The sequence below is a fragment of the Brassica oleracea genome, chromosome C3 (assembly GCF_000695525.1).
Source record: "Brassica oleracea var. oleracea cultivar TO1000 chromosome C3, BOL, whole genome shotgun sequence".
Taxonomy (NCBI): domain Eukaryota; kingdom Viridiplantae; phylum Streptophyta; class Magnoliopsida; order Brassicales; family Brassicaceae; genus Brassica; species Brassica oleracea.
This window is the reverse complement of record NC_027750.1, coordinates 21,482,094-21,493,998: the sequence shown is the minus strand read 5'-3', so window position 1 is coordinate 21,493,998 and position 11,905 is coordinate 21,482,094. Positions and strand designations below refer to the sequence as shown.

The 11,905-nt window shown below is 39.1% G+C and overlaps 3 protein-coding genes and 1 long non-coding RNA gene across 6 annotated transcripts; 1 reads left to right on the top strand and 3 right to left on the bottom strand.

Annotated features, from left to right (window-relative positions):
- The first annotated feature begins 3 nt into the window (after positions 1-3).
- LOC106334525 (probable serine/threonine-protein kinase At5g41260) lies at positions 4-3,103 on the top strand. Of its 2 annotated transcripts, XM_013772816.1 has the most exons (11): positions 4-22; positions 366-559; positions 695-820; positions 910-1,130; positions 1,198-1,333; positions 1,423-1,662; positions 1,742-1,827; positions 1,914-2,102; positions 2,177-2,329; positions 2,416-2,529; positions 2,620-2,871. In XM_013772816.1, exons 3-11 carry the CDS (start codon positions 736-738, stop codon positions 2,869-2,871), a joined length of 1,476 nt encoding a protein of 491 aa, XP_013628270.1. In that variant the 5' UTR covers positions 4-22; positions 366-559; positions 695-735. The 2 variants fall into 2 exon arrangements, with proteins under 2 accessions (XP_013628270.1, XP_013628271.1); XM_013772817.1 differs by lacking the exon at positions 4-22 and having other exon boundaries at positions 112-559; positions 2,620-3,103.
- Positions 3,104-4,249: 1,146 nt separating this feature from the next.
- Positions 4,250-6,497, bottom strand: LOC106334527. Of its 2 annotated transcripts, none has more exons than XR_001268625.1 (4): positions 6,388-6,497; positions 6,131-6,272; positions 5,952-6,006; positions 4,250-5,173 (listed from the first exon to the last, which is right to left on the bottom strand). It is a non-coding gene; the product is annotated as an uncharacterized LOC106334527 (long non-coding RNA). The 2 variants fall into 2 exon arrangements; XR_001268624.1 differs by having other exon boundaries at positions 5,962-6,006.
- An 886-nt stretch (positions 6,498-7,383) lies between these two features.
- Positions 7,384-7,740, bottom strand: LOC106330100 (auxin-induced protein 15A-like). The gene has a single exon (XM_013768651.1). It carries the CDS (start codon positions 7,738-7,740, stop codon positions 7,384-7,386), a length of 357 nt encoding a protein of 118 aa, XP_013624105.1.
- A 636-nt stretch (positions 7,741-8,376) lies between these two features.
- On the bottom strand, positions 8,377-11,714 carry LOC106334526 (shaggy-related protein kinase theta). Its single transcript, XM_013772818.1, has 13 exons — positions 11,412-11,714; positions 11,031-11,264; positions 10,856-10,948; positions 10,675-10,734; positions 10,300-10,572; positions 10,113-10,187; positions 9,943-9,999; positions 9,720-9,860; positions 9,558-9,608; positions 9,382-9,477; positions 9,218-9,301; positions 9,004-9,106; positions 8,377-8,815 (listed from the first exon to the last, which is right to left on the bottom strand). Exons 1-13 carry the CDS (start codon positions 11,472-11,474, stop codon positions 8,739-8,741), a joined length of 1,407 nt encoding a protein of 468 aa, XP_013628272.1. The 5' UTR covers positions 11,475-11,714; the 3' UTR covers positions 8,377-8,738.
- Positions 11,715-11,905: the final 191 nt, after the last annotated feature.

Here is an 11,905-nt window from a genome sequence, read left to right as displayed (position 1 = left end):
AAAACATTTCATCAACTTGTCGGTTAACTTATATTTTGGCTTATTCTATCTTTGCTTTCTCTGTCTTGTTGTTGGCTTGAAAAAGAAAATAATTGCTTTTGGTGAATTAACAGATGTGTATTTATTTGAGTAGATGCACGTATATAAACTTTGTGATCTGATCTAAATTGGTTTCGACAAGTTTCGGATTGTTTAAGCAAAGTTTCACATGAAACACATACGTTCATGTCGATTCGATTGAGATACGGTTTCTCTATTACTATTGATTATTTTTTTTTAAAGAAAATATTAAATTTATTGAGAGCACGTGCATTTGCTTGTGCTTGTTTTGTCTTGTTTCTTCCTCTATCTCTCGTCTCGTCCAGCGTTGTTTTGATGGAATCGAGGATACCCAAACCTAAATAGAGAACAGTTCGTGGATCGTGTGTGAATCGTAGCTATAGTGGTTTATTGGCTCCAGGTCGAGGAATTTGCCCTCTTCTTTAATTCCCTCTTTTCAACTCAGTTTGCTGTAACCCACTCGAGTTGACTCACTATAGAGTCTCACCGAGTTGACAAGGTATGGCCTTTTATCTCCAACCACCACCAAAGTCCGGTCCTTTTCAACTCTTTTCTTCTTTGTGTTGTTTGACTAAATGAAAGTTTCTCTTTTTAGGAATGATTGTTTATCCATTGCCTCTTTAATTTAATGCAGCTCTCTAGGATCAAATTTTTGTGAGCGTTGCGTTTGTTTAGATGGGAGGCCAATGCTCTAACCTGGGTCGTTGCTGTGGGAACTCATCTCACAAGACAGCTGTTCTTGAAGCTCCTCCTCATGTTGGTCAGTTCACCTCTTTTTCTTTCCCACTTGGATCTTTTTAGGCATGTCTGATTCGTGTTCCTTTTGTTTGTTTGTTTTCCTTTATGCAGAAAATGGAGATAATAATGATATCACCGATGTGCCTGCTTTCCGGGAGTACACATTAGACCAGCTCAAGTCAGCTACTTGTGGTTTTGCTGTGGAGTATATTGTCTCCGAGCACGGAGAGAAGGCTCCCAATGTCGTCTACAAAGGCAAACTCGAGAACCAAAAGAAGATTGCTGTCAAGCGTTTCACTAGAATGGCCTGGCCTGACGCACGACAGTTCCTTGTATGTAATCTATACTTTTTGTTTTCATTCTCTTCCATGTTAGAGAATGTGTTCTCCCAATGTGCAGGAGGAAGCGAGGTCGGTTGGTCAGCTGCGGAGTGAGAGAATGGCTAATTTGCTCGGCTGTTGCTGCGAAGGTGACGAGAGGTTGCTTGTCGCTGAGTTTATGCCCAATGAAACCTTAGCCAAACACCTTTTCCATTGTAAGACTCACTCACTCAGTAGTTTTGATTTAACTAAATCTTGTTTACATGTCAGAGTCTAATAAGTGTGTGTGTGCAACGCAACCCAGGGGAAACGCAACCTATGAAATGGACAATGAGGCTAAGAGTTGTGTTATATCTAGCACAAGCTCTTGAATACTGCACCAACCAAGGCCGTATTCTCTATCACGACCTCAACGCCTACCGTGTTTTATTTGATGAGGAATGCAATCCAAGACTTTCTACTTTTGGCTTGATGAAGAACAGTCGAGATGGGAAAAGTTACAGCACAAATCTTGCTTTCACCCCTCCTGAATATCTACGAACTGGTACAATCATCAATTTGTTTTTTAAAACCAATATTGATATGGTTGAGACTAATGTTTTCATGTGTGTGTGTGTTTACAGGGAGGATTACTCCAGAGAGTGTGATATACAGCTTTGGAACTCTTCTGCTTGATGTTCTCAGCGGGAAACATATACCTCCTAGCCATGTAAGTGTATTCTTAGCATCTGAGATTGCAACCCTTTCACATAATGGAGGTGAACATTGATTCTCTTTCAATCTGATTCTGTGTAGGCCCTTGATCTTATTAGAGACAGAAATCTCCAGACGCTAACTGATTCTTGCCTTGATGGGCAATTCTCTGAAAGCGATGGCACAGAGCTAGTACGCCTGGCTTCTCGTTGTCTCCAGTACGAAGCTCGTGAGAGGCCAAACACAAAGTCTTTGGTCACTGCCCTGACACCTCTTCAGAAGGACACTGAGGTGTTAATGACGCCATTAATAAAAAACAAGACCAAGTTTCTCTATGTTGACTCAGATAAATGTTCATACCGCAGGTCCCATCCCATGTTCTAATGGGTCTGCCTCACAGTGGTTCGGTGTCTCCCCTGTCCCCTCTCGGTGAGGCTTGCTCAAGAAAGGACCTGACTGCTATGCTTGAGATCTTGGATAAACTTGGGTACAAAGACGACGAGGGTGTCACCAATGAGGTAAGTGCTTTGCCTCTGTTACTCAGGGTCTGCGGGGTTTCTCGGTTCTTCATGGTGCTTGTGTTGCAATGTTTTTGGAAATGCAGCTCTCGTTTCAAATGTGGACAGACCAGATGCAAGAGTCTTTGAACTCCAAGAAGAAGGGAGATGTGGCTTTCAGGCAAAAAGACTTTAGAGAGGCCATTGAGTATTACACGCAGGTTTGTTTCATTTGCACCTAAATACACACACACTGGTAAGAACAGGGAGAGTATATTAATTAACCTTGCTTTCTTCCAAAATTTGCACAGTTCATAGATGGAGGAATGGTGTCTCCAACAGTGTGTGCACGGCGTAGCCTGTGTTACCTAATGAGTGACATGCCTAAAGAAGCATTAGACGATGCAATTCAAGCACAAGTGATCTCTCCCGTGTGGCATGTGGCGTCTTATCTCCAGTCTGCTTCCCTTTCCTTCCTGGGGATGGAGAACGAATCACAAATGGCACTTAAAGAGGGTTCGAACCTTGAAGCTAAGAGGAATTCACCTTCCCAACTGAAGTGAGATACATATACCGCCTAAGATTGGTTTTTTCGTTCTTTCTTTTGGTAAAAAGATGAAAGAACATCTTACAAAGTTTAAGTGGTTTATTAAATCTTTTGAGCACAAGGATGGGGAAAACACTCAAGACAGATTTGCAAAACCAGACCCAGTGATGTGGGATGTATGTGTTTGGTCCCTTGCTCTTCTTTCGCCTCTTTTTATAGGCATTTAAGGAATCTCTTCCTTTAAAATCCAATTCCTGAACTTTTTTGTATACTAGTGTTATTCCGGCGCGTAGTTCGTATGTTTTATTTTTTTAGTGAGTTAAAAATTGTTTTTTATCCATTTGATAGTAGTCAGTGAATACATTTCTTTTAAGTTACTTAGGTTAAAGAGGAATATTATAAGTGGTCTCACTAATCAATTAAATAAAAAAAGAATAAATAGATAATAGTTGCACCAAAGTAAATATAGTTGAACTTAAAACATAAAATAACATGTATATGCATGTGTTTGTTTTGTGATTATCTTGTTTGAATGAAGATAACAAATTCTTTCATCCTTTTAAATAGTAACAATCCTCGCATGCTTTGTCTATGTTCTAGATGTGGCATTATGTTAGAAGTTTCATTGTGTACTGGTTAAATACTTTGTCTTTGAAATGATTTTGAATCCGGTAAGTGAATTTTTAAACTTTGCTTCCAGTTCATCATGTTGTTTCAAAGCAAATGAAAAAAGAATAAGTAGTATTTACTTCACCAAATATCAGCCTAGCTAGTAAAGAATGACAAACAAACCTGAGAAGCGTATGGTACTTTTCATGTCTTGAGGGTAATAAATATCTCTGGAGAAAGTTAACCCATGACTAATATAATTTGCCGTGAGTGTAAAACTTTATACAAATTTCATCCCCTAAAAAGAGCCTCAACCTCGCGCCTTAGCGCTCCAGACTATCATAGCTTCAACCCCTCGTTTTGAATTTTGATATGAGATGGTCTCATGTGTCATGTGTGCGTATGCACAATAATAGTGGTGATCTTAGGTCTGAACGCTTTTGGAGTACGTGGCCCAGAAGAATATTTCTCCACTTGTCTCCCGTAGAATTTTGTTCCTTCGCATTCATTGTTAAATTTTTTTTTTAGCTAAATAATTTTTTTTTGGTTTTGATCGCGTTTTTTCTTTCTTTCAACCATTTTCATAAACAATTTGCTCATTCACACTAAGCTTTACAACCTTGTTCTCTCCTTCTCCCTCCAGTCACCTATACATAGCTTAAACATCACCTGAAACACTTGGGTTACCTCAATATAGTGAAGTTTAGAGCTTTTTACACAACACTAAAGAGCTTATATGCAAATAAATCTTTAGAAAATATAACAATAATATGTAAGCAACGGATATAAAAAAGTAATGTGGTCTCTCCTCCCTCTTGTACAAACAACACTATAGTAATTTAGATACTCTTATTTGATCTTTTTTTATCTAGTGTCTTTTCTTTCCACAAAACTTAACTCATTGAGACACCTTGCCAAATATCCAATTCGATCCACACTAAAATCCACCATTGATCCCACAATGCTAGCCTTTGGATAAGCATGCAATATTCCTGTTTCATCGTCTTTCACTTGGACCTGAAGCATAAACTCTAGGTTCCAAAATAACTTCCCATTCTTGGCCTCTCAATCCTGTTTTGGACCAAACACTTCTCTGTTAACTCACAGTGCTTCTTAATCTTTTCAAGCTTTACTTTGCCATCAAAAAATTGGTCCATGATCTACTACCTTTGCTTTCTTCACCAACTTTGTGGCACATTCGATCAATTCACTTTCTCTCTTGAAATATATGGATCAATGACTGGTATCCCACATAGTACCTTAAGAATCACATCACAAAAATGACTGGTCCAGTCAGTTGTTGTCTGGTCAAGTACTCTGGATCAAGATAAGCAAAGCTTCCTTTCACCGTCGTACTCATATGTGTCTGGTCAAGATACGGACCAGTCTCAGACAATCCAAATTCTGCAACTTTGGCCCTGAAGTTCTCATCCAAGAAAATGTTAGCACTTAGCATACTTCACATCGCTGTGTATGATGGCTCTTGCGGAACCTGTATGGAGATAGTGATCCCCTCTAGCTGCACCAACGCATATCTCCAGCTTATGTCTGCAGCTCACCTTGGGTTATCCAAGTCATACATATGTTCTTAAGCGTTCCCTCTTCCATATACTCGCCCACCATGATCATCTTGATGTTCCTCATTGCAGTTTCAGATTAAAGGAAGCAGGTGCATGTGTCTAAACTGAGACAGCATATCGATCTCTGTCCTGAATAGTATTGATGTAAAGCGGGTTAGTATTGCTTGAAAACTAACCATCTAGAGAAAAAAAACTTTACATTTGTGTTTGAAGATCGTTACGATCCAAACAGATTGATTGATTCTGGTGATACCATGTAATAAAAAGCATTCTTTCCTTGTTTTCCCTTTATCTCAGGGACCATGAACTCTAAACAACAGAGAATGGTTTGATCCAATTAGTAATTTTAATACTTTCAGTCTTTCATCAATGCAATAGCAGAGAAGTTGGTTTCAGACCTCTGTACTCTCTCGTTTACATTTGAGTTAGGACTCATATAAATTCAAGTTAGTGACTTGTTCTAGCCATATGATCAGTGTATATAAATGCAAGACAAGCAAGGGAAACACATTTTTCTATAACAGGTTTTAGCTATTCGCATCAGTTCACAGATGTGAAAAAACTATATTGTCCAGTGTTCTCATGAGTAGTAAGTAGTCATCTCAAAATATTTCAATGGCTTTTCGAAAGCATTTTTTTTTTTTTGAACTGAAATGGAACTCTCCTTTCCTTGAACCCAAATCCCTTGCATCATTTTCGAAAGCATTTACTTCCACAGTTCCACTAAGTTATATCATTACATTACTATGTTTTCACTTTTCAAAGTATGATATGACGCAGTATTTGGAATACTCCAACAAAATATAAGTGTCAGCAGCATCGACAGTGACTAAGAATTATTATCCTAAGCACTTTCAAAAACATTAAAAGAGCATTGTGCAGCTGAAAAGAGTAAAAGAATATTAACAAATACTCACGGAATAAAGCTGTCCAAGAGATCTCTCCATAAAGCAGCAATCAACCTGCGCGAAAAAGGAAGAAACAAATGTTCCTTATACATCCACACAGAAAAAGATATGTTCTTTGTTCATGAGTATCTACTTGCATGCACTTGATTAAGGATAGAAGTGTGGGAAGATAGCAAACCCGAGAAAGGTTTCGAGGGAGAATCTTGCTTTCATACGAGAGGCAAGCTTTGCAAAGATTTTTTTTTTTTCTCAGAAACGGCCCCTTCTCTGAGGAGCGTATTTAGGCGATGGACGCTAATAGAGGTATGATTAATAGTAGACTGCCACCATGAAAAGAAACCATATACAATATACATATTATTTTGAATTCCAGGCTTAAACAAATTACTTATAAAAAAAAAAAATTCTGGAAATTGCTATTGGGATGCGAAGTACCTTCTCCTCGACCAAAACCATATCGACACCCATCGGCTCATCTCCCTTCTTGACATCATGTGCCTCCCAAAACACGCAAAACCCTTGTGACAACAACAGTCTGGCGACACATTCTGCAGGAAAGAAGTTGCATTTTCAGTCACTCATCGCCAAGGACAAAAAGTAAACAAGATGTGAACGCAATATTATTTTAAAATCACACGCGGCACTCTGGAGAAGGGGTGAAACATAACCAAACCTTAAAACGTTGATAGAATACCTGACATTATCTACCAAAATCGTTTTTTTTTTCTCAGAAACGGCCCCTTCTCTGAGGAGCGTATTTAGGCGATGGACGCTAATAGAGGTATGATTAATAGTAGACTGCCACCATGAAAAGAAACCATATACAATATACATATTATTTTGAATTCCAGGCTTAAACAAATTATTTATAAAAAAAAAAAATTTCTGGAAATTGCTATTGGGATGCGAAGTACCTTCTCCTCGACCAAAAGAAACGCAGATATTGATACCAAAACCATATCGACACCCATCGGCTCATCTCCCTTCTTGACATCATGTGCCTCCCAAAACACGCAAAACCCTTGTGACAACAACAGTCTGGCGACACTGCCCTGCCTTCAACTCAGTGAAAATAAGCTGTGAATTAGTCATTGTTAGAATCTGTGCGTTAGAGAGATAGTAAGCTACGGAAAGAAGGCAATGACACTTTATCGGAAACAACCCTCGGTGGGTCTCTCTATATATAAAAAAATTTAGTACACGTTGAAAATGAATTGAAGAGGAAGTAGCGGAGAGCTATAAATTAATGCAATAATTAACAGCAGTTACAGTTTCAATTGAACTCGATTAGAAGCGTTACCGGGACGACGATACGTTGCTCATCGAGGAAACAAACCGACCCAGAAGATCACGAAGTACAAGGTATGACTATGGATTTGCTCTTCATGGTTTTCAATTTGTTTTCACATGCTTTTATGAACTTGTTCTTCATTATTTTAGAATATAGTACATGCCAATGCACTTCCTTTGATGCTGAGGAGCGCCACTGCAACGGACGACATCGAGGAAAGTGTTTTCATCGCATGGAATCCATAATCTTGATGAGTCAGAACTGAAATCATAAGCATCTTGAGCTTGATCAAGCAATGCCTTGAAGATTGGATGTTTAAGCAAACTCATCTTTATCACAAACCTCTTGTGATCATCACCCACATACACTACCAAATGTCCTCTTGGAACATCTTTAGGTATGGCTTCATTTTCCTTCTTGAACCCCCAAGCAACCTTCTCGCAACAACTCTCACAGAAAGACGAAGTACAAGGTATGACTATGGATTTGCTCTTCATGGTTGAACTTCACCAGATTCCCATTGTCAGTTAACAAAAAACTTAACCACTTTCTTCAAAATCTCCTTGGAAAATAGTTCGTGAAACTATTGTATTAATCATCTTCTTTTGCCACAGGGTTGTATTATACATCTAGTGAAGAATTGCAGAACTATCATTGGTTTGAACCTAAATGGCTGCAAGGTAGCTGAAAGTTATCAAGACTTAAAAAGAGTCACTGAATAATATCACTAGGTAAGTAAAATTCAATATAATTTACATTAGAAGCTAACTTCATCACACAAGTACTATAGGAGAAGAGAGAAAATTCTATTTTATTAGTATATATATATATATAGATAGATTTGAACAATGTACCAAGTTAAAACCCTTTTATTGCAGAAACCAAAAGATAATGTTTTCTTTTGATCTATAGATACATCATCATCTTCTTCAAACCTATTATATAATATGAATGGCTGGAGAGCGATGATGGGCGCTAACTGTTTGTAATCTGAAAACTACCATAATGAAAAAACCTACTTTACAATGGATCGACCAAAGCCCACTTGGTTTACTCAACTTTTGATTTTCCAAGATTGAGATGATTTTCTACCAGAAACATACAAAATATCAAAAGCTTTGGAGTTTTGCAAAAGAGAAAAGTGCATGTTCATCCAATAACCAAATTGAGGTTAGAACAGAGAACTGAATCTTAGCTGAACACAAAGCTTGCGATATTAGGGCAAGGGACACAATCTTGATGGATTACGAACATAATAATTAAAAAATGATACATCAAACATTTTTAGGGGATCAGATTTGTGGGGAAAAAGAATGAAATTGGAGATGGAAAATTGAACTCACATCTCCTCTGGGTCCCCAGCGTTCAGATTTCCAGACTCTCCTCAAGCTTGGAAGCACAAGTGGTTCAAATTTGTTGCACACACTCCAGTAAGTAGTAGGTAGAGAGAGTGAGAGAAGGGAAGCTGAAAATTTGGGAACGCCACTGAATGATCCTAAGAGCTACTTCCGGTTCCCTGGCAATGCGCTGGAATTAGACGCTGCCGCAGCTCTGTTGATGCTCCCGCAAGTTCTGCACAGCCAAAATACAAATGGAAACAAATCAATGAAACAGAACGAAATATAGTCTCCACCCATCTGTATTTGTATCTATCAATTAAACCCTTCACATATATTGGTGATAATGGTTACTTCACCATTTTTGTAAGGAGAAAGACGAGGTGAACAAAAAGGCAAGGTTTTAATAAGTTATGGGCTGACCTTGGGCAGTGAAGTTAAACAATGGAGGCAGTGCTCTTCCATTTGGCAGTGATACATTTGGGGCCCGTAAGTCATCGAAGAAGGGGTGTGCACAAGCTTCCAACTATACAAATTGTAAAAAAAGGTTTTGTAGAATTTGAATTAGAAAACTCCAAATCAGCCAAGGAGGTTAGTTTAAATAGTTTTTGTGATGTCCAAAAGGATTTGGGCTTACCGCAGTGCAACGAAGGTTTGGTGAATACTGGAGAAGTCTTGAGACGAGGTCTACTGCTTCAGGTGGCATTCGCTTGTGGAAAATCTGCAGAATTTTTGAGCTACATTAGATTTCATTTGAACATGTATATGAACCAGAGAGGCACCTACGATTAGTCTACAAACCTTGTGCCAAGGGTGAGCTTTTATTTGAGGAAACTTGAACTCTGTGTAATTTGGATTCATACACCGTATTTCCTCTCTCGTTGGCGTACCAAGAATCTGGTACACGGACAGATGAATAAGATAGGAACAAGAAATGTAAAAAGAGAGGAAGAAACACGAATGATCATAATAAGTACCTTGATAATCTCCACCAGCTGATCAATGCCACTTTCTCCCGGAAACAGTGGCTGCAGGTAACATACTAACAGTTAAATATGATTGAATGTGATTTGAGAGATACTAAAAGGTAACTAAGCAACCAATCATAACCGAAACTTTACAATATATATAAAACTCACTTGGCCGAGTAAAAGCTCTGCCATAACACAACCACCAGACCACATGTCAATGGTATTGGTATACTCTGTTGCCCCGAATATAAGTTCTGGGGCCCTGTAGTACCGGGAGCATATATAGGATATGTTAGGTTCACCTGGGACCTGAAGACGAATCACAGTGTTAGCCATCTTTACTCAAATGCTAACCCAACTCCAGGAACACTTCAGACAAGAAAGAACATACCAACATCTTTGCGCTTCCAAAATCACATATTTTTAATTGATGGGTTTGGGTATTGACCTAAGCAAAACACATCATAATAGAATCAGGGTATTGTTTGTAATATGGTTTATCCTTTGAGCGTTATCTAGATATAAAAAACAAATGCCTTGTCCAAAGAATTTACACTATACCAGTAGATTTTGTGGTTTGATATCACGATGACACACCCCAACCACACGATGCAAGTAATTCAGCGCACGGCAGATCTGATATGACAAAAGCAAGCAACACAAGCGTAAGTAAAACATTTCAAATAAAGGAAGTTTCAAGCTAGGCAGATAACTAAAAACGATCGACTATGGAACTAAAAGATCTCACCTGATAGGTGTAGAGCTGAACAAGGATGATTGGCATATGCTGATTCATTTTGGTATAGTGCTTTAATGCTCTGTATACAGTTTCGGGAACAAACTCAAGGACAAGGTTAAGATAGAGCTCATCCTTGTCAGTAGTCGAAAAGAAAGAATGCCTCAGCCGAACAACATTGGGATGGTCTTGCAAGCGCATGATCTGAAGTTCTCTGTTCTTGTATCTTTTATCCTGCAGAACCTTCTTAATTGCAACTTGTTCACCCGTTTCCAGACACTTGGCCTATCCCAAAAACAAAAAAAAAAGAGACAGCAACTCAATATCTGTAAACGAGAAAAAGTAAAAAAGGATTAATAATTTCTCATACGAAGAATTTGCACATACCTGGAAGACAACTCCAAATGAGCCTGTTCCAACCACTCTCTGGGCCATGTATGAGATCGTCTGAAACCAAATAATGAAAAAAAGCAAGTAAGGATACGGCCAACAGAATGAACAGAGGAGACAGCCATTCATTCAAAAAAGAAATAAGGCAATCAGCAGAAGTTTATTTTAGACACAACACCTGCTTAGGCTTTCCATCACGACCTCCGACAGTGGTTGTAATAACTTGACCAGTTTCAGTCCCACAGCCATTAACAATAGGTGGTTCCATATCCTGTATAAGCAAAGCGAATGGGGATGTGAGGAAGATGATGATTTAAATGATGGAGAATCCAGATATAAGAAAAGCAACCAACTTTGTCCTCCTCGCCGCGGTTGGCATGAGGCTCGTCCTCTCTTAATCTCATATCGTTCATTACTTCCGGAAGCTGATCAGGAGGAGGAGGCACATTTGAGGTTCCGGCAACAGTATCTTGGGACACCACCACCATGTCAGTACTTTGGTCAACCTGCATGGGATCATCACCACGAGAAGATAAGTTGTCGTTGTCTTGATCGAGCTTGGGTCTCTTAAGACTAGAGTCCACACCCTGAGAAAGAGCGAGAGGTCAGGTCAGGTCAACATCGAAATCAAAGATATCATCCACAACAATCAATGGATGCATCTTCTACTACAGAAATCAATCTTGTGATAAAGCATTTTGGAAGATAAATTGAAGAGAAAATGCATTACTTACAGGATCCGAAGAAACAGAGGTCCGACCCGAAGCAATGCTCTTGAGACGACGCATCACGTTCATCTTCGCCACCAATAGATACCAACTCCCAGCCCTAAAATCCTCACCACAGCTTCATGTGGAGAGAGAAAGAGATAACGAATTAACAGATTCGGATATTCAAATTCGCATCTGTCCGTGACGAGCACAACACAGCGATTCTTCTAATCGGAAAATCTCTCTCTCTCTCTCTCTCTCTCTCTCTCTCTTCACGACGCAAACCAGGTGGAATCTTTGCTTCTCTCTCTCTCTCGCCAATCATGCCAACCTCGTTCTCTCTCTCTCTCTCTTTCTTTTGGTCAAACATTGACTCATCACCGTTGATTCATCGTCGCAGCTCATCCGACGGGTTAGGATTAATCCTCCTCATTTCGACCACTTTTGTTTCCCAAAATACCCCTAACTTGCTGTGTTATCTACGGATGGATATATAGAATGATTGCCATCTAGGCACG